The sequence below is a fragment of the Podarcis vaucheri genome (assembly GCF_965113315.1).
Source record: "Podarcis vaucheri genome assembly, chromosome: 5".
NCBI lineage: Eukaryota > Metazoa > Chordata > Lepidosauria > Squamata > Lacertidae > Podarcis > Podarcis vaucheri.
In genome coordinates this window covers 86,674,204-86,692,712 of record NC_138763.1, presented here as the reverse complement: position 1 = coordinate 86,692,712, position 18,509 = coordinate 86,674,204, and the positions used below count along the sequence as shown (strand labels likewise).

Below are 18,509 nucleotides of genomic sequence, written 5' to 3'. Positions count from 1 at the left end.
GGCCCCTACCAATCAGGATGGATGTGGTAGTTATAGAAGATATATCCTGTCTCTACATGGAATTTGCATTTAACTCAGAAAAGAAACCTACAGATATGTACAGTTCTCCACATTTTGTAGCAATTCGTGATTATTATTTTTTTAAACATCATGAAAATTCACCAGCATTTACAGTGGTACCTTGGGTTAAGTACTTAATTCGTTCCGGAGGTCCGTACTTAACCTGAAACTGTTCTTAACCTGAAGCACCACTTTAGCTAATGGGGCCTCCCGCTGCCGCCGCACCGCCGGAGCATGATTTCTGTCCTCATCCTGAAGCAAAGTTCTTAACCTGAAGCACTATTTCTGGGTTAGCAGAGTCTGCAACCTAAAGCGTATGTAACCCCCGGTACCACTGTATTGTGATTTTCTCCTAATAAACACATTTTAATATGCAGTTTTAGTTAATGTACACATCCTTGCAAACAGTTTCCCCATATATAATGCAGTTTTGTATGTTGTTTTCATGAATATATTCCTATTTATGCACAGCTTCACCTAATATATGCATTTTTGTAATCACTGTTTGGTTGGAGAACTGCATTGCAAAGTCAGTTCAGTGCGAATTTTGAAGGATAAACTGTGTTTTGGTTTGCATATTACTTTGGAAAGTGTGGATTTGATAGCTTTAAATGAATACTGAATCAAATATCTTCCCCATCCCCACCTAGATAGAACACTTTATGAATCTGGTGGAAACGGACTAGATGCTCTTGTTAGTTTTTAAGTTGTTGCAATACCCCTCCTTTTTTCTGCAGCACACTCAAATGGCTACCCCTGGGGGAAATGTGGAAGGATAAAAACAAACAAAACATTCCATGTTTGGAAGACAACTTATAAGTCACATTTGTGGCATTCTGATGCATTTATTTTCAGTGCAGCAAATGTGTCATTGAGAAACCACCATACTTAACATTTTCTGTGTGCCTTCACCCTAAGACCAAGTGCCCTGTCTTAAAAGTGCCTGAAGAAGAAGAGAATAAAGTCAAAGTGGTCCCTGCTGGTGCCCACTATTTATCCATATTCAGAGGAACTAACAAGTCTTCATTCATTTATGGAAAGGTTTCCTCCCTTCTCCTACTTTCACTCTCACACTCCTGTTCTCTCTCCAACTCAGCTGTCTCCATTACTTCCACTTTTCCTTTGGGGTCAGGTTTTAATAATGAACTCTTTATAGAATATTTACCCACCTCTACAATTCACAGCTGTGAGATAAATCAAAACTAGAAGAGTCCAGTTGGATCTTTCAGATTTACAGAAATGATTCCCCCCCCCCAACAGAGCATGAGATTTAATAGGTGTTCACCCATTTCATCAGGTTCCAGGGTGAAACTGTGGACTGTAAGTCAGAGAAATCAGTTAATGGTCTATTTCAATATTTCTCTGATCTCCGTGGGGACCTATAGTATGAGCTGTACACATTTCTGTGACTTTCAGCCTCCAGCTCTACTTTAGCATCTGATGAACTAGGAAACGTCCCATGAAAGTAATTTCTTAAGCTAGACTCTTTTAGTAAACTTTTCTTTAATAATGACTAACCCAGCAACTCTCATTTTAACTTTTATGTTATTTTAATCTGCTTTTAATAATGGTGTGTTTTTAATATGCTCCTTTCCTTATTTTATTATTGCATTTTTTATGGCTAGTATGCTGCTTTGAGTCCAATTTTTTAACAAAAAGGCAACCTAAGAAATTTTATAAATAAAGAGGATGTGAATGTTTGGATCAAATGTAATTCAGTTTCGGTATTATAAAGTGTTATATAAAGCCTGTAGCAACCAAGCAGGAGGAAAAGTCTCTGTAGTGTATTGGGTGATATCCAACATTAGTCATATTCAGTGCAGGCCCACTTAAATCCATGGACTTAAAAAGTAATTTAAATCCATTGATTTCAATAGGTCTTCTCTAAACATGATTTAGCTATATACCAAACATTCTGTAAGTTAGCAACTGACCCAAGGTAACACAATGAACTTAATGAATTTGCATATTTGAAACCTGGTCTCTGTATCCAAGTCTCTATACACTATGATGTACTTGCTCTCCAAAGACTTAGCATTTCCTTCCATAGCTATGGTTGTATGGATCAGGTTTTCTTTACTGATCCTCTCTCTGAATTGTTGCACAGAATAACCTTAACACATCCTGATGTTTGCTTCTGTTTTTAGTTTTCTTCAGGCTTTTCTCAGGCTGTGGAATAAAATGATGGAAGAGAAAGCTAAAAGTTTTATCGTGAATATAGGTTTTTAACATAGTTGTTTTCTCCTGGGCTGGAAATAAAGTTGTAGTGGTAACAAATACATTCCTTCACAATATAATTGCTAATGATTTGCCAGAATAAACCATTAGTTTCTGAGATTAATCAGGGCCCTATTTATTGCCTTTAAAAATATTGTTTCCATTCATTTTAATACATTTGTTATAATAATTCCTGCAATCGTCAGCAGATTGCAACAATAAGGTCTGTTTAGGGGGCAACTTGAGTCTACTTGTGGCGGATAAAGTGAAAAGTAAAGGTTTTTTCACCCATAATGAAGTGCTTGTCTGTTGTTCGGGGCCATGGTCAAATGTCTGAAAAACCACTTTTTGAAACAAGTTGCTGCTTTTATGTGGGGTTACTTAGCAGGTCATCTCATTAAGCTGGTAAAGATTAGTCCACTTGCAATAATGCCATACAGATGGTATTTCGTCCTAATTAAAATAACTCTTTATGACTAATTTATTCTGCAAGTTTACCAACATAGATGCCCCCCAAAGTATACTGTGCCATTGCAATGTTTAAAATGAAAAATAAGCTCCTGGGGCCATTAGCAAGGAAAGTCTCCAAGCTACTGGACTGGGCAGGGATGGCATGCCACCTGTTGGATCATCTCAAACATAACAGTCACTGGTTATAAATCAATCACACAGGAGCCCAGACCTTCCTCTCACTTGAAACCCACTTTGCAGTAGGAGGCAAGCTGTATGTACCTTCCTTAAGAGGAAGTCTTTCTTCTTTCAAGCTGATAAATAACATTGTCATGCATATAATGTTTACATCATACCTTTCCAGCATGGCCACTTTATTTCCCTCTTGCAGCAAAAACAGCCAAAATTCCTGTGGTGCCTTAAAGACTAACAAATTTATTGTGGCATTGCTTTTGTGCATTAAAGCCTAGCTTTTCAGTCGAAAGAAGTGTGATCCTCAAGCCGAGAGAGAAGAATGATCAGTAAAGTTTGTAAACAGTGTCATCAGAATACCATGAGTTGCAGTGGGAAGCAGAAGTGGTGTGGTGGTAAATTTTGATGTACAGGAACTCATCATGATAGACCCAAAGAGCCACACCCCTCAAAAAGCCATAGCTGAAAGAGAAGGTATGTATGTCGTTCAGGGGTCAAACATCTACTTTGCAGAGGATCCCAGGTGCGTCCCTTGTCTTCTCCAGGTAGAGTTGAAAAAGGATCCTGAAACTCCGGAGAGCCACTGCCAGTGGGACAATTCTGAGTTGGATGAACAAAAGGCATAAGGCAGCAGCTTAACAGCAGTACATAGCACAAAAAACAATTTACAGTGGTATCTCGGTTTTCGAACATCTCTGCTTACGAACATTTCAGTTTTTGAACGCCATAAACCCAGAAGTAAATGCTCCAGTTTTAGAACACGCCTCAGAAGTCGAATGTGCCACTCAGCTTCGTATTGAGTTTTTGGTTTTCGAACATTTCAGAACTCGCACAGTCTTCCAGAACTGCTATGCCTAATTTTCTGGGAGTATGTTGCACTGAATTTCTGATTTCATAGGTTCAACTTATAAAACATTGTGAGCTTCAACCAGCTGAAATGCAACCATTAATTTATAATGGGATATGGAAACAATTTTGCAAATAGGTGTTGGTCTATCCTCAAAAATGAAAGAAGTATGAAGCCTCTGCTTGATTATTTTCCTACATTCTGATTTCCTCTGTGCTAAGCTTCATTATGACCTCACTCACTTGCCAGTGCACAGAGCAGTGGTTCTCACGCTTTTTTCTCTGGGCCATACTTTCAGAATAAAAAATGGCTTGTGCCACTCCAAATGTTTTATTGATAAGAAATAATTTGAAAAACAAAAAGAAACAACTCCTAGCAGTGCTTGATAGATAACAAAGAACGCAGCTATTTTCTAATATGATCACGGGACATGCAAAAAGTATAAAACAATGCAACTACATAAGAAAATGACTCATTCCCAAAATATTATTGTAAATGAGCCACTTACATATGTACCTTAAGTATGTATACAATCTCAATGAGAGATGTGAGCTTGCAGTATCACTTGATGCTCTGGGTCTAATTCTGAAAAGATATCTATGCATATTCTGCAATTATTATTATTTAAATGATACTATGCCATACCACAGTGAAACGTTTAAATGTTTCTTTGATTGTTCTTGAATCTTCGCTCCACACTTGCCATCCTCTCCTACCACACAAGTGTGGCAATCCACACCCTTTGAGAACTACTGGCATAGAGAATCCAGGTCTGTCAGTTACCCTGTCACCCATATATTGTCCTGAATTTGTCCTCTACTACACTTCTGGGTAGCAATAGGATTGCTGCATTTCTTTGCAGAACCAAATCTATACAAAATAAGAATAGTATGACCCTTTCCCGTTCACTACAGCAATGACTGATAATATTGTATTTCTTGCTATATTAATTTTACACTGAAAGAAAGACAGATACTTTCTGGGCTGCAAAAAATATAATTTCAATCTCAATTAAGTTCAAGTTGAAAAGCTTCAAATATCTGATATAGCTTGGCAGTTTCATACTGAAGCCTTCCTTTGAAATCTTTTTGTTGAAGTCTTTTTGCTGACCTGTGGTTTTCTGGTCAACAATAGAGTATCATAGGAACTAAAATATCCTCCCACAAGTACCTTGGTTTAAGAACAGCTTAGTTTATGAACAACTTGGATTAAGAACGCTGCAAACCCAGAAGTAGGTGTCTTAGTTTGTGAACTTTGCCTTAGAAGCAGAACATGTTCCGCTTCCTGCTGAGTGTAAACTGAGTCCCCTGCTGCTATGGGAAAGCACGCCTTGGTTTAAGAACGCTTTGGTTTAAGAACAGACTTCCTGAACGGATTAAGTTTGTAAACCAAGGTACCATTGTATATTAAAGTTGCCATTGTTGATGTTGGATTTGTGTCCATTTATTCTTTTGCATAGACAGTAACCTGTTTGTGCTATGTAAACAGCAGAAGAGCATTGTTAGTATATATGCTGTTGGAGGATGTTCAGATGAATGAACCCCTGATGGTGGTTTGAATACCTGATATAGGAATGAATGAATGAATGAATGAACACCATTAAAAATAGTGTGTTTCAGGTGATGTACAAGCTTTATTTGTAGCTACGGAATTGATAGTTCATTCTCACTTGGAACTTGTATTTTGATGCTGAGGTTATTGTGTGATGACCACCAAAGTCTGTTTATGGCCCAGTATAAAAGTCAGTAGGGACGCGGGTGGCGCTGTGGGTTAAACCACAGATCCTAGGACTTGCCGATCAGAAGGTCGGCGGTTCAAATCCCCGCGATGGGGTGAGCTCCCATTGCTCGGTCCCAGCTCCTGCCAACCTAGCAGTTCGAAAGCACATCAAAGTGCAAGTAGATAAATAGGTACCGCTCCGGCGGGAAGGTAAACAGCGTTTCCGTGTGCTGCTCTGGTTTGCCAGAAGCGGTTTAGTCATGCTGGCCACATGACCCGGAAGCTGTACACTGGCTCTCTCAGCCAATAAAGCGAGATGAGCACCGCAACCGCAGAGTCAGTCATGACTGGACCTAATGGTCAGGGGTCCCTTTACCTTTACCTATTAAAGTCAATATAAAAGTCAAGTACTGGGGAGATTTGTATTTTTTCTTGAGGGAGAAACCTACCCTGCCACTTGCCATCCTCTTCTTTGTGCCCCTCCTGTGTAAATAGTTTTCCAACCCTGGCCTTCCCTTTTGGAAAATGATGAGAATGCATACTGTATTTATCAAATATCATAAAAAACTCCAGTTAATAGCAACTGAAAAATCCCACAGTCATACACATTCATAGTTTGCAAATGTGACCAATAAAAATGTGAATGGCTATTTTGTGACTATTGTCAACGTTTGCATTAGTTGTGGATGGCATGGGTCTTGTGCCCACCATTATTATCTGGTTTGCAAATTCATCAATGAGCCCGAAAAGATTGGATATCCTTGCACTGGTAAACATCTATCCACCTTCACTTTATAGATGGGAGGAAGAAATGACATGGAATGGATGTGCAGTCCTGGGATGATGTAAAGTGTGCGTTTATATCATAAGCAAAAGATCAAGCCATTATTATATTTCAAGAGGTGACGGCTAGAGTCTTTCTATTTTTCATTAAAAATAGGGGGGGGACTACATGATGCTGAAACCAGACAGTGAAATTTTCAGTTGGGGGCCCTCACATAAGCTATCCACATTAAGAATGAGTAAATGTGACATAAGCACACAGCCTGCAACATGCACCATTGAATGTATTGTGAAACTATTGTCTTGTAGGGTACTTGTTTACCTGAATTGCAAGACTTTGGCTTCTAGACAAATGTTTATCCTAGAATCCGTCTGTAACTACTACATCTCTTTTCTAAATAGGCCAGCTATCTTGACTGTCCTACGCTCTTGGGTTTAAGCTGCTATCAGCAATGCTTATTTTATTCGTCACGTTTGTATTCTTGCAGCCACCCAGAAATAGAGAGAGAGAGAGAGAGAGAGAGAGAGAGAGAGAGAGATCAGAGCCGGTGTATAGATTAATTGTCTTCTAACAACCATATGAGCCAAACTAAGCTGATCAATAGTGATAGGGCACCAGGCGTCAAGGTCAAGCTGAGGGTGCGGTGTTCAAAACTCAGAATTCCTGGAGGTCAGGTGTTAGAGCTAGAAGCTAGAGTACAGCAAACAGGAAGTACTGCCTATTGCCTGGCGAAGACAGAAGACCTATACTGTGCTGGCCAAGACAGATGCTTCATACGGCCTGGCAATCATGGGGTTTGAACTTATACATTTTTGTGCTTGAAAGGGATTCTGAAGCCTAAGTGAATACACAGCCTGTGCCATCTGTCTCGGCACCCCTGTATTCCTGGTTCAAGAAGCAGAGCCACTGGGTAGGTAGCAGTATGAATCAAAGTGTTCCCAGTCGGACACTGTCCATTGCACCACACTGGCTCCTTTTAATTAACTGTATGTCATGGTTAATATATTCAGTGTTGGAAATGAGGGTTGTGTGTGTGTGTGTGTGTGTGTGTGTGTGCGCATGCAATTAACAATTTTCAGTGTCCTTTTTGTAAGTGCTCATTGCACGCTCTGAATCCTTTTCGGAGAGGATGTTGACTTACTGCTGTTCTTCCTGTGTTGTAAAATTTTGTCAGGTGCAATATATTAGTGACTATTATGGTTATTGATGTGTGTGCATGTGTGAAGAATTTATAGCATGCGATAGAAATGAGCACAATTTCTCACATATCCTGGATAAATATTTAAAGAGTCAGAGGTAGGGGAACACCGCCTTCAACAGGCATAACCGCTAGCTGCGGCACATGGAAGGATACCAACTGTTAACAAGTCTCCTTGGAATACAGCAACGTTGCATCCTATAAAGCAAGACAAACGGTTTGACAGAATCCTACTTTTCATAAGCAATTGCCATTGCTGAAGTGAAAATAAAACGATCACAATGTTTTTAAAGGATATTTCCTTTTCAGGTATTGCAGCGTTGTTGAAAAAGCAGCCGTTTGAGAGTCTTATTTATTCAAGGCTAGCATTTAATTTGCTCATTACATCAAGGCTAGGACTACCCACTAGGACTGCCACTGAAACCAATGGCTCCAGGCTCCTCTTCCTATTTCCTCCTCCATTGAGGTTGGGTAAAGCAAGAATGTTGAGTTTCAGTGGGGTGGCACAAGTTGTAAAACTTTGCCTTATTTAACATTATGGGTAGAGAAGGTAAGGTAGCAGCTCTTGCAGCAATGTTTGCATATCTGCCTTAACAGTTAATTCCAGCTCTGCTTTGCATAGTGCTCCTGCAGAAATCTAAAGGCTGCTTAAGTGTGTATGCTCTTAGGCACGCTGGATGTCTGAAGGCCTCAACATTGCATGCGTTACCTTAATGCTGTTACTAATTCTCATGGCATTTTCAGCAGATTCTATCCATCCCCCACCCACCCCAAAAAAAGTGAAATGGGAAATAATATCAGTAGTGCCAGTGTTTCAAGAGCCAGTGTGGTGTAGTGGTTAAGAGCGGTAGTCACGTAATCTGGGTAACCGGGTTCGCGTCTCCGCTCCTCCACATGCAGCTGCTGGGTGACCTTGGGCCAGTCACACTTCTTTGATGTCTCTCAGCCCCACTCACCTCACAGAGTGTTTGTTGTGGGGGAGGAAGGGAAAGGAGAATGTTAGCCGCTTTGAGACTCCTTAAAGGAAGTGAAAGGTGGGATATCAAATCCAAACTCTTCTTCTTCTTCTAGTGGAAAGTTTTTTAGGAGTGTTGCACACAACACTACTCCAGGCTGGTGTTTCCCAGTTCAGGATGGCTGGAGCTTGGAGCTATAGATTCACCAAGAAGCAGCTCAGACTGGGAGCTTTTTTGATTCTGTGAACCACCCTGATAGCTTATGATGAAGGGTGTTAGATTTATATATCTAACAAATAATAAAAATGGATAAGCTGGATAATTCACCCTCTCCTGGTTGCCAGTCAGAGTGGGGTGGAAGAGCTGAAAAATAATCACCTTTACTTTTTACTTTATCTGCCACAAGTAGACTCAGGCTCCCTAAAACTCCCTGGCTTCTTGTCTCCTCTCCTCCAGCTGTTGGAGAAATGGGTGGGGGGTCTGAGAGCCAACCATGAATCTAGGCTGCTTGTATTCTGATCTCCAGCCCTGGGGCAGGATGCATAGGTTCAGTGGCTCTTCATGGTCACTGATAGCATGGATATCTACTGGTGGACCTCAAATTCTGGGTCTGGGCAGGGCCAAACCCTGACCCCCTGTTTTGTTCCTATGCCTGTATGCATGTACATTGAATGTTGCAGACAGTGATTATGTGACAAGTGGCACAAGGTGGCTCACGAGGTGGCACAAGATGTAGTTGTATCTGGGTGGAGCCAGGAGTTTCTTATTGCTATTCAGTTTTCTTTAAAAAGAGACAATACAACTTCTTGTCTAACTTTCTGACTGATGTTTCTTCTAAGGCTTTCATGGCAGTCCCCCCCCCCTTGCCTAGACATAGTGAACTTCAGTTTCTTTTAGGGGTGGTCAAATTCGTCAATTTCAGATCAATTGGTTCTAAGCTTTTTGTCATGCCAGAGCATGACAAGCCAGTTCTATCATCACCCTGTACTACAGCTTGGAAGTTGTGATCTTGGTGTGATCTTCAAGCTGAGAAAGGGGCCCTCTCCATTGCCCATTGTATGGACAAAAAGCTGCACCAAGATCTTGGATCACGAACACGCACACATCTATGCACTGTGTTTAGGGTGGGTCCCTTGATGCCCAGTTTCCTGGTGCTGTCCTGGTTCCTCCTTTGCAAGTTGACCAACCTCCAAGGCTTGATAGGAGTAATCAGACCTAGGAGACAGAGCTTCTCCACTGGTGCACTAGCTCAGAGGTGGGGAACCTAAGGATGAGAGGGCAAGTGCTGTCCTCCAGACTTCTCTGTTTTGCCCCTGAGACTTTCTATGTCACACTCATTCCCAGAGACCACACTTAAGTGCTTTCATCTGGCTGTAATGTGTATTTGTGATAGTGCTCTGGCTTGCCTGAAAGAAGGATGGAGAGGTGTTTTTCCATCCATGTTTGTATCTGGCCCTCCCACCACATTATGTGGCTCCTAGAAGGTTACTCATGAGTTAATGTGGCTCTCAGGCTGGAAAATGTTCCCCACCCCTGCTTCAGGACATGGATCAGACTGTTCAATTGATCCCTCCTTTCCATTACTTACTGGAGGTGGCACGAGAATAGCAGCAAAGGATATGAAGCTAATCAATAGTATGTTTTCTGGGTGTCTTAAGTACATTTGGTAAATTAATTCAGTTTGTCTGGAATATGGAATGGTGGTTGGCAGGGACAGTAGCTAACACATTCACACTGGAAACAATTTGCCAGTTTTCTCTTAGGCAGGAGAAATATCTTCATTTTTGTTTCTCTTTCTTTTTTGTATCTGTCAGCAAGATCCATTCAAGGTCATTTTTTGCAGTGTAACTGAAACTTCAGATATGACTGTCAGAACTATCTGTAGACATGAGCTGTCGCACATCAATCCTTTCAGTATCAAAATATTGTGGCAAATATTAAAGAATCATAATTCTTTACAATTCACTTTTGGAAAATTGGTAAGGGCATGGTGTCATTCAGTAGTTAAAAATGAGAAACGATTGGCGCTCTTTTTTTCTTTTACGCAGACTTTATTCGCATTATGTGAATTTTTCAGCCAGTCACCACTTGTGCATGATAGTCCTGATGTAGAACTAACTAGCATTTGTAACAGAACACTTAGTGCAGAGGTAATGAGACTCTTGTATCCTTGACAGGGAATTATGCACAGAAGAGCACGAAAAGACCTATCTGAAACCCTTCTGTTCTTCCTTTTCTTAACATGGAAAATAAAGCTAAATTGTCCCTTCACACCAGTATCCTTTTTGGAAGTTCTTGAATTTTGATCTGTCAGTGGTATTTGCTGAAAAGGCAGAGTTTCCTTCCAGTAATTTTAAGAAAAGCTATCATCAAACTGTCAACAGCCTAAATTGAGATTAAAAGTACCGAAGAGAAATCTTTGCTATTATCAGGGTTTCAACTAAGAGCCCTTGTGCAGACAGAAAATATCTGAAATGTCTAAAATGGAGCCGCATCATCTTTTTTTATCCATTGGAGAAACTGGGGGGTGGGGTGGGGGTTTGTAGGTCATTCTTTAAATAAGTGACAAAAGCTTAAACATACTACCTAGATTTGCAGACAAAGTCAAAATATAGTGTAGTGTATGCACCTGTGCTTTGCATACCATTTCAGAGTCACTGAAAACATCAGACTTGTCTGCTGGAGCTGTCCAAAGCTGGAATGGGCTGAATGTCTTATATTCACCTTGGTTGCTAAAGGTGAAGATAAGCACATGTTTCAACTGTCGCTTCCTTTTTGCTAGGGCCAGTCCATACTATTAATGCTTCTTATACTTAATACTTTGGGAAGATATTGCAGATTCCTTTAGAAAATATTCCTGTGTGCGTGCATGTGTGCACCCTGTTAGTATTTCATGCCTCCGATGCTGCAGATGTGATTGGTGTAATTCACATGCCTGTCTGGGAAGAGTGTGGGAATGGAAGACAGTCTTGTCTCTTCTGCTATGTGTACTGTTACACTGTATGTAGGGAACAGGGAAAAAGCCATGTTGGTTGTGCCAGTTAGCATGTGCAGTTCTTCCTCTGTAGGTTTAGTCTTTCGCCTACAGAACAAAAACAAAAAAAAGTGTGTCTTCTTTAGATCGAAATGCATGCTTTCACACTTTAAGTTGAGATGGGTTTAATGATCAGTAGGTGCAGTTATCTTTCTGTGAGTAGTTACCTGGGTTTAGTTGCTCTGAACTCAACTTGTAACTCCTGTCGGAAGGTACTGCTACAGCAGTTGGCTTAATATGCTACAAAAGTTGGCCTAATATTAAAACATGTTTTAAAGTAATATATGTTAGAATAATACAGATTTACAAACAAGACCCGTCTCTTGCATTTGAAAAAGTAAGATTTAGTAATAGCAAAGCTACTGCTTCCTAGAATGCCTAGTCGTAAATATAGTAAGGCCTAAAATTCCTCACCCTCCAGTAGGAAATAATTAAATGTGTGCTTGGTTGTTTCGAAATTAATTTAGACCTGTTATTACAAGGTTTATAGGTTTATTTGATATTCCAGTTGTTATGGGACAGTTAAGTATGTTCCATAACAGAGTTTGAGATTTATTGTTTAAAAACTCATACTTGCCTCTTATAGTTTGTTTTACTTAATATATTCCATGTAGTTTGGATTTTGAGAGTAGTGAATCTTGCTTACAAGGCAGGATGGCCACATCCAGTGGTCAAAGCTGCAGTTGGTAGAGGTGGAGCTCTCTCCATAGGTAGCTTGTGGGAGCTGGTTGTGCTGATACCCTCTGGGCAGCATACCGTAATGCTCTCCAAATCAAGCCTGCTCCATACCCCGTTTCCTGGAGTTGACTTGCAGATTGCCAGAGTGCCATTTTAGTGTCCAGACAGGGTGGAGGGGTGATATAAAGACTTCAGTACTCCTGGGGCAAGTTTCAAAGCATGGTTTAACAGCTTGCTTCTGCTTGGGGGGGGGGAAGCATAGCATCACATCAACCCCTGCCTGCAGCCTGAAGTGGTACAGTCAAGGCATGAAAACAATTAAAACCTAAAAAGTGAACAAGAGTTTGCTCACCATGTCAGTCACTTGAAAGTTACATTTTCCCAAATCCAATCAAAGTTCTGGGTACGTGGCAAAATTAATTTTATTTCTAATATTGCACTTTGCATTGTGTGTACATTTGTGAGTGTTTCCTCTCAATGAAATATACATACAAGCATCAATTATATTTATCTTTCTTCCCCCCAGGCAACAACTGATGCTGCCTCCATTTCTCCTCAGATGAGCTATACACCTCTGCCAACTGGATCAAGGGACCTCACCAACCACAGAGGTAAGAAATAAAGGAACTATTGTCATTCGTGACTGTGAGGTGAAAAACTTCACTGTAAGGCCATTAAACTTTACTACCTCTCTGTAGGCACCCTGGAGACAATGCACCAGACTTTTGAGATATTGAGAACAATGCATTTGACAAAATTAGTTTTTAACAGATTTCAACAAGCCTTACAGGTATTCTACTGGGAGATAATCTATTAAATAACATTTGCTTCAGTTTCAACAACAATTATGTTACATATTGCTAAATTGACAACTGAATTTTCCCCTTAATTTTTTTTAAAAAATCTGTAAATGTTAAAAATACTAAAATATGTTTATTTTCCAATTAACAGTTCAAGTTGTGATTTACTATTGCTTTAGTACACATTTACTTGGCATTTGCTTCTTCTTACCATTCTCTGTTTACCATTAAAGGGTAGGAATCTTATCTATCTATCTATCTCACAGGTCATTGAAAACTAAAAATGCTGTATTCATATAAAAAGGAAGGAGATGAACAACTGCAGTAAAGGAAGTATTTTGAATGGTCGGGGTAGAAGGGGGGGGACAGGCAAAACTTTGTTCCATGTTATGCCAGCCTAGGTCAGGCCTGATATCATCAAGCGTTGACAGTGAGGTCAGCTGGAAATCCAATGGATCCAGTACTGACTTAGTCACTCTGTAAATTGTCCTGTCTTGCTGATTTCCATGGGATGCTCTTTTGGCAGGTAGAAAGGGAAGATTTCCACCTCAGGAGTGAGGCCACTAGAGTGGCGTAGGGCTGCATGAAGGGAGACTTTTGCCCCATTTACCCCCACCCTTCACTCCAGCATGGTGGGTTGTGGTTTTGGATTGTAGCCTTAGTTGTTCATTATGCAGGTTTCCAATCTTGTCTCCTTTCTCGTGGTAGTCCTGTAAAGTAAGTGACTAAATATACCAGACAAAGAACTGTAGTCATGCTTTGTGGTAGCAATAGGGAACCTGTGGCCCTCCATTTGTTGTTTGACTGCTATAAATTGTTGCAACCTGAGTAGGGCGCTGATGCATCTGTAAGGGCTACAGGAGAGAACATGGAGCCAATGATGTGAAGTTGCTCCTGGCAACTGATTCAAGAAACTCCATAGCAACAGTGTAAGTGAATAGGGGTAGAACTACAGCAACTGCGGAATCCTACAGAGCCAGCCATGGCTGTCTATTTCATTGCATTTTAGCTGCTAAGATATGGGCAAACATACCGGCATTTACCACTTGGTGAGTTGGTCATCTGTATTCATCCATGGGTTATTTTTCAAAGTGTTTCTTATTCATGGTGTTGCAATCAAAACTGCTAGGTGGACAACTATTATTCACCAAGTGTCGGAGGGCAAACTAAGTCAGTGGCTTGCCTTAGGCCTCTTGGTGAGTTAATGGCAGGTTGAAATTGTGAGCTTTATTGTCTTAGATGCTATGTTACATTTAGCTCTTTATTTTGATAGGTGAAACATCCTTAACTTGATTGGATGAATTTCAGACTGCCGTTTTATCAATTACTGAAAACTGAGCACACATTACTAAGGAAAGCTGAGACTCTGAGGAGAGTTTACACCATTTGAGGAAGCGCGTAAAGATTTTGAAGGCCCTTTGAGGGAGATACTATTAATAGATAAGAAAGTACTTAGTTGTGCATTAGTTTAGCTTCAGGAAAGATGGATGATAGATACAAGTAGTTTTAAAAAATAAATCTACTTGTAAATCTACCCCGAGAGTTGGTAGTTTTTAACGGTTTATAGCTTGTGATGATTCATTTTGCTAGATTTTAAAAAATATATATACAAACAAAACAAACAATAAAGAAATAAAGAACAACGGGGGGATGCATTGTTGCCGTCGGGATAAAATAAACAGAAGAGTAGCACACTTCTGCAGAAAGCATAATACAATATATTCCTCAAAGGGAGAATTTGAAAGTAAGAGTCGCGTATCAACAAGGTAGCCTTACCAAATAGAGACTTGTGTTGGAACCAGAGACTATGCAGTGCGCTATTTTTATTTATACAGCATATAAATTGAGCCGATACAAAATCAGAATGTTCTCATTTTTTAACCCCTGTTAGAACCCTCCTATGAAGGGTTAAAGATACATTTTTTTAATAAATGTTCAAACCAATGAGTATTCTTCTCTGTATTTCAAGCTGAATTGCATAGCCATGTGGGCAGGGAGAAGGAGGCAATTCAGTCAAAGTTTCAAGTCCCTGAGATTTCAGTGGGAAGTTGCTAAGCAGGTCTGAGATGAAGTTAAAAATATTTAAGTTTGGCCAGATTTCACCCTGTGTGAATAAGGAGAGGGAAAATTATCCAAGGGTCAGGTAAAACTGGCTCTTAGCAAGATACCATTGGCTCATTTTGACAGTTAACGTGTATATATCCTCAAGGAAATAGTAATTAAGGGATGTTTTCCAGAAATCCAGGTGTTGTGAATTGAGTTTGGAACATCCTGCTGGAAGACTGTATGTGAGCCATCAACTTTTTCTTTAGAATGCAAAGAAGTTCTCTGAGCTCACAAAACCTAATTGGAGTCAAGAGTGTACCAAGAAAAGAATGAAACACATAAACATGCCATTTTGGAATCTCACTCCTAAGGTTTTTCTATTCCCTGAATGGTCTCAGTCTCACATAAAAGATTGAATCAGCTATTGCATATGTAAATATTGGCAGCTTTTCGGGAATTCTTTGCAGCCTGAAGCTAAGGGAGAGAATGACCACTGCCTTTGTTCATCTCCAGAGGGGCTTGTTTACAAGACTGAATCTCTTGTGAGCAACTTAAGGCAGCTGTAAATTAACTCTGCTTGGGGCTCAAAAAGAGGAAAAACAGAACCAACTCATCTGTGTTTGGCTACATTTTCACAATTTCCACTTCATTTTTTCCTTCGTTTAGAACAAAGGAAAAAAATATGACAGAAGCTATGCTTTTCCTACTCAGCTTAGTTTGCAATCTTTGTCGTAGATCCAAAGAACCAGCAACTATTTGTATGTGCCCAAGCAGTTTAAATGTTTGGTTCCTGAACACAGGCCCTCTCCCCATGCCAAATGAAATCCCATTTTTTTAAAAAACCAAGGGGATCTTTGGAAGCAATCTGGTGAACTGTCCCCAACCCATTACTGAATGGAACTGATTAAAACTAATTATTTTCACCTAATTATTATACTTCAGGTCCTCATTCCAAATTTGTTTCTATTAAACTCCCCACTGCAAATGGATTTCAGTGATATCACTAGGAGCATGATAACACCAAGAGGCTTTCTTGCTGCTGCTACTCCTCCCTCCTTTCCCTAAGTTAATTTACCAGAGTGAAGGTGGTGACAGGGAGAACTCTCAAGAACTGCATGCCTCAGGACTAAATTTCAGATGCTGCTGGAGGCAGGTAGGCAGGCAGGCAGGCAGTCATAGCTATACTATGCACAGTGCTTGTAAGGTGTTCCTCTCCACTGGGAACCTCAGTTGCTTATGTTCCAAAGTGGAAGCATTTGGAAACCTTTTCAAAGCATACAGGTGTTGGGGGCATGCCAGAAGGGCTTGCTGACACTGGGAATTGACTAGCCATGTATCCCCGCTCCCCTTCAGCATATTCTATGTATAAACACTGAAAAGAACTAATGTTTCTGACCATTTAAAGATGTCTATTGCTTTCTTTTTGACAATAAACTCAGACTACTGCATAGTGATCTTGGGGACACAGGTGGTGCTGTGGTCTAAACCACTGAGCCTCTTGGGCTTGCTGGTCAGAAGGTTGGCGGTTCAAATCTGTGCAACGGGGTAAGCTCCTGTCGCTCTGTCCCAGCTCCTGCCAACCTAGCAGTTCGAAAGCACACCAGTGCATGTAAATAAATAGGTACCACTGCGGCAGGGAAGGTAAATGGCATTTCCATGCATTCTGGCACTTGTCACAGTGTTCTGTTGCACCAGAAGCAATTTAGTCATGCTGGCCACATGACCTAGAACAGCCGGACAAACGCCGGCTCACTCAGCCTGGAGAGAGATGAGCACCGTACCCCCAGAGTCACCTTTGACTGGACTTAACTGTCCAGGCGTCCTTTACCTTTAGCTTTTACCTATAGTCATCTCGGCCTGGTAGGTATGTCCTCTGCCATGATGTTCCCTTCCCCTATTATCTCATGGCATTAGAAACAGTGAGCTACATCCAAACTGGTGAATCTTTTGAAACGTCCATTTTTTCCCCTACCAAGTTTCAGGTTTTTGCAGGGGTTTAAGTGCATATGTTGTGCACAAAAGAATGGGAAGAATTTGTTGCATTTGAACATGGAGAAATTTCAGTGTTCAAGCTCTGATATTTATCAGCAATTCTGTTACAGTAATTCTGCTGTAAGAAGAAATAGTGAAATGCCATTTTTCTTTAAATGTACAGGCAGAAGGTTAATTGCTGAAGTAACCAGCGACCTTGTTAAAACTTGTAAAGGTTCCATGTACATTAGCCTCCTATACCTCATCTTCAACTACCATACCTATTGCTTTATCGCAGGGATACCCTGCAGGAGAAAGAAAATAAAGTGCTTCTTGATCAAGAATGATTAGTGTTGATGAAGCAAAGTAAACTGTATGGAATCTTAGTTAAAATAGACATTGACTTAAAAGGATGAATTGTTTCTCCTTTGTTTGCTTATTCCTGTTTCTTACTGCTGCAAACAATTGAAAGTCTTCAGCAATATTTAGTCTTCATGAATTTTGTCGTGCTTCACTAGTCCTAGAGTTGTTCCCTAGTTTGTCGAAAACATGTAGATGCGCTCTTCCACTAGATACTATGTACTTGGACGGACTTTCAAAAAGCTTTTGATGAAGCCCCTCACTTAGCTGTTATGAGATAAAGAGTGTGTGTCCTGATAAACTGGTTAAAGAACAGGCAGTGGTTAGAAGGACAATGACTATTCACAGGGCAGGACAGTAAGAAGTGGATGGCAAAAAATAAATGCCATGTAACCTGTTCCCAGTTGGATCTGTTCCTAATTGAGGAGTAAGAAGTGAGTCCACATTTGCAGGTGATAAAAGCACACAACAACACAAAAGGATCTCTCTAAACTATGTTTGCTCTGCGATATGCAGCAAACTGAGTTGATCCATGCCTCCTGGTTCATTGTGTAGAACAGAACATGGTTTTGTAGGACTTTTCTGTCACAGGTGTAAATTAAAGTTTTAGAAAGTGGACCAAGGGCTGCACCTGAAGTTTAAAAGCAGTCCCCCATCCTCAACACATAGCAGAAGTTCCAAGCTTTCCAAATGCAGCCACAAGTGGAATGATGATGTGCCATCCTTGCAGGAACTTGTATGGGAAAAGGTGACTAATGGGATACCCATCTTGTTTCAAAGAAACTTTTGATAGCACAGGGGGGCGGGGTGGCAGAAGTCCACATCACTGCTAAAATGGGGGTGTATGGATGGACTAGGCTCAAAGGATGTGCATTGGGTACAATATACCTCTTCCACACTTCAAAACTGAATTCCTTTTTTTAAAAAAATGTTGGCATAAAAAAGAGATAAGTTTTTGCTTCCCAAAAGGTAATTATTTGGCTCATGCTATCACTGCAAATCTTTACTGTGGTGATGGTGGTTGATACAGTTGTTAGGTTCCTATCCCAGTTTACAGCCGGAGGCTTCATCTATTTAAACTTGAAATTGATTGCTGGGAATGTCACAGAGTAATTTACATAGCAACTTATCATAATTAGTCAGAGTTTGTAGTTTCCTTAATGTGAGCTGCACTTTATGCTTAGCAATTGATTTTTC

The 18,509-nt window shown here is 40.4% G+C and overlaps 1 protein-coding gene across 1 annotated transcript in view; it reads left to right on the top strand.

The window, feature by feature from the left end:
* Nucleotides 1-18,509, top strand: part of LRMDA (leucine rich melanocyte differentiation associated) — a 753,700-nt gene that overhangs the window by 600,752 nt on the left and 134,439 nt on the right. The window contains 1 exon segment of the mRNA XM_082225164.1: nt 12,662-12,746. Coding sequence (XP_082081290.1) covers nt 12,662-12,746 — 85 coding nt within the window.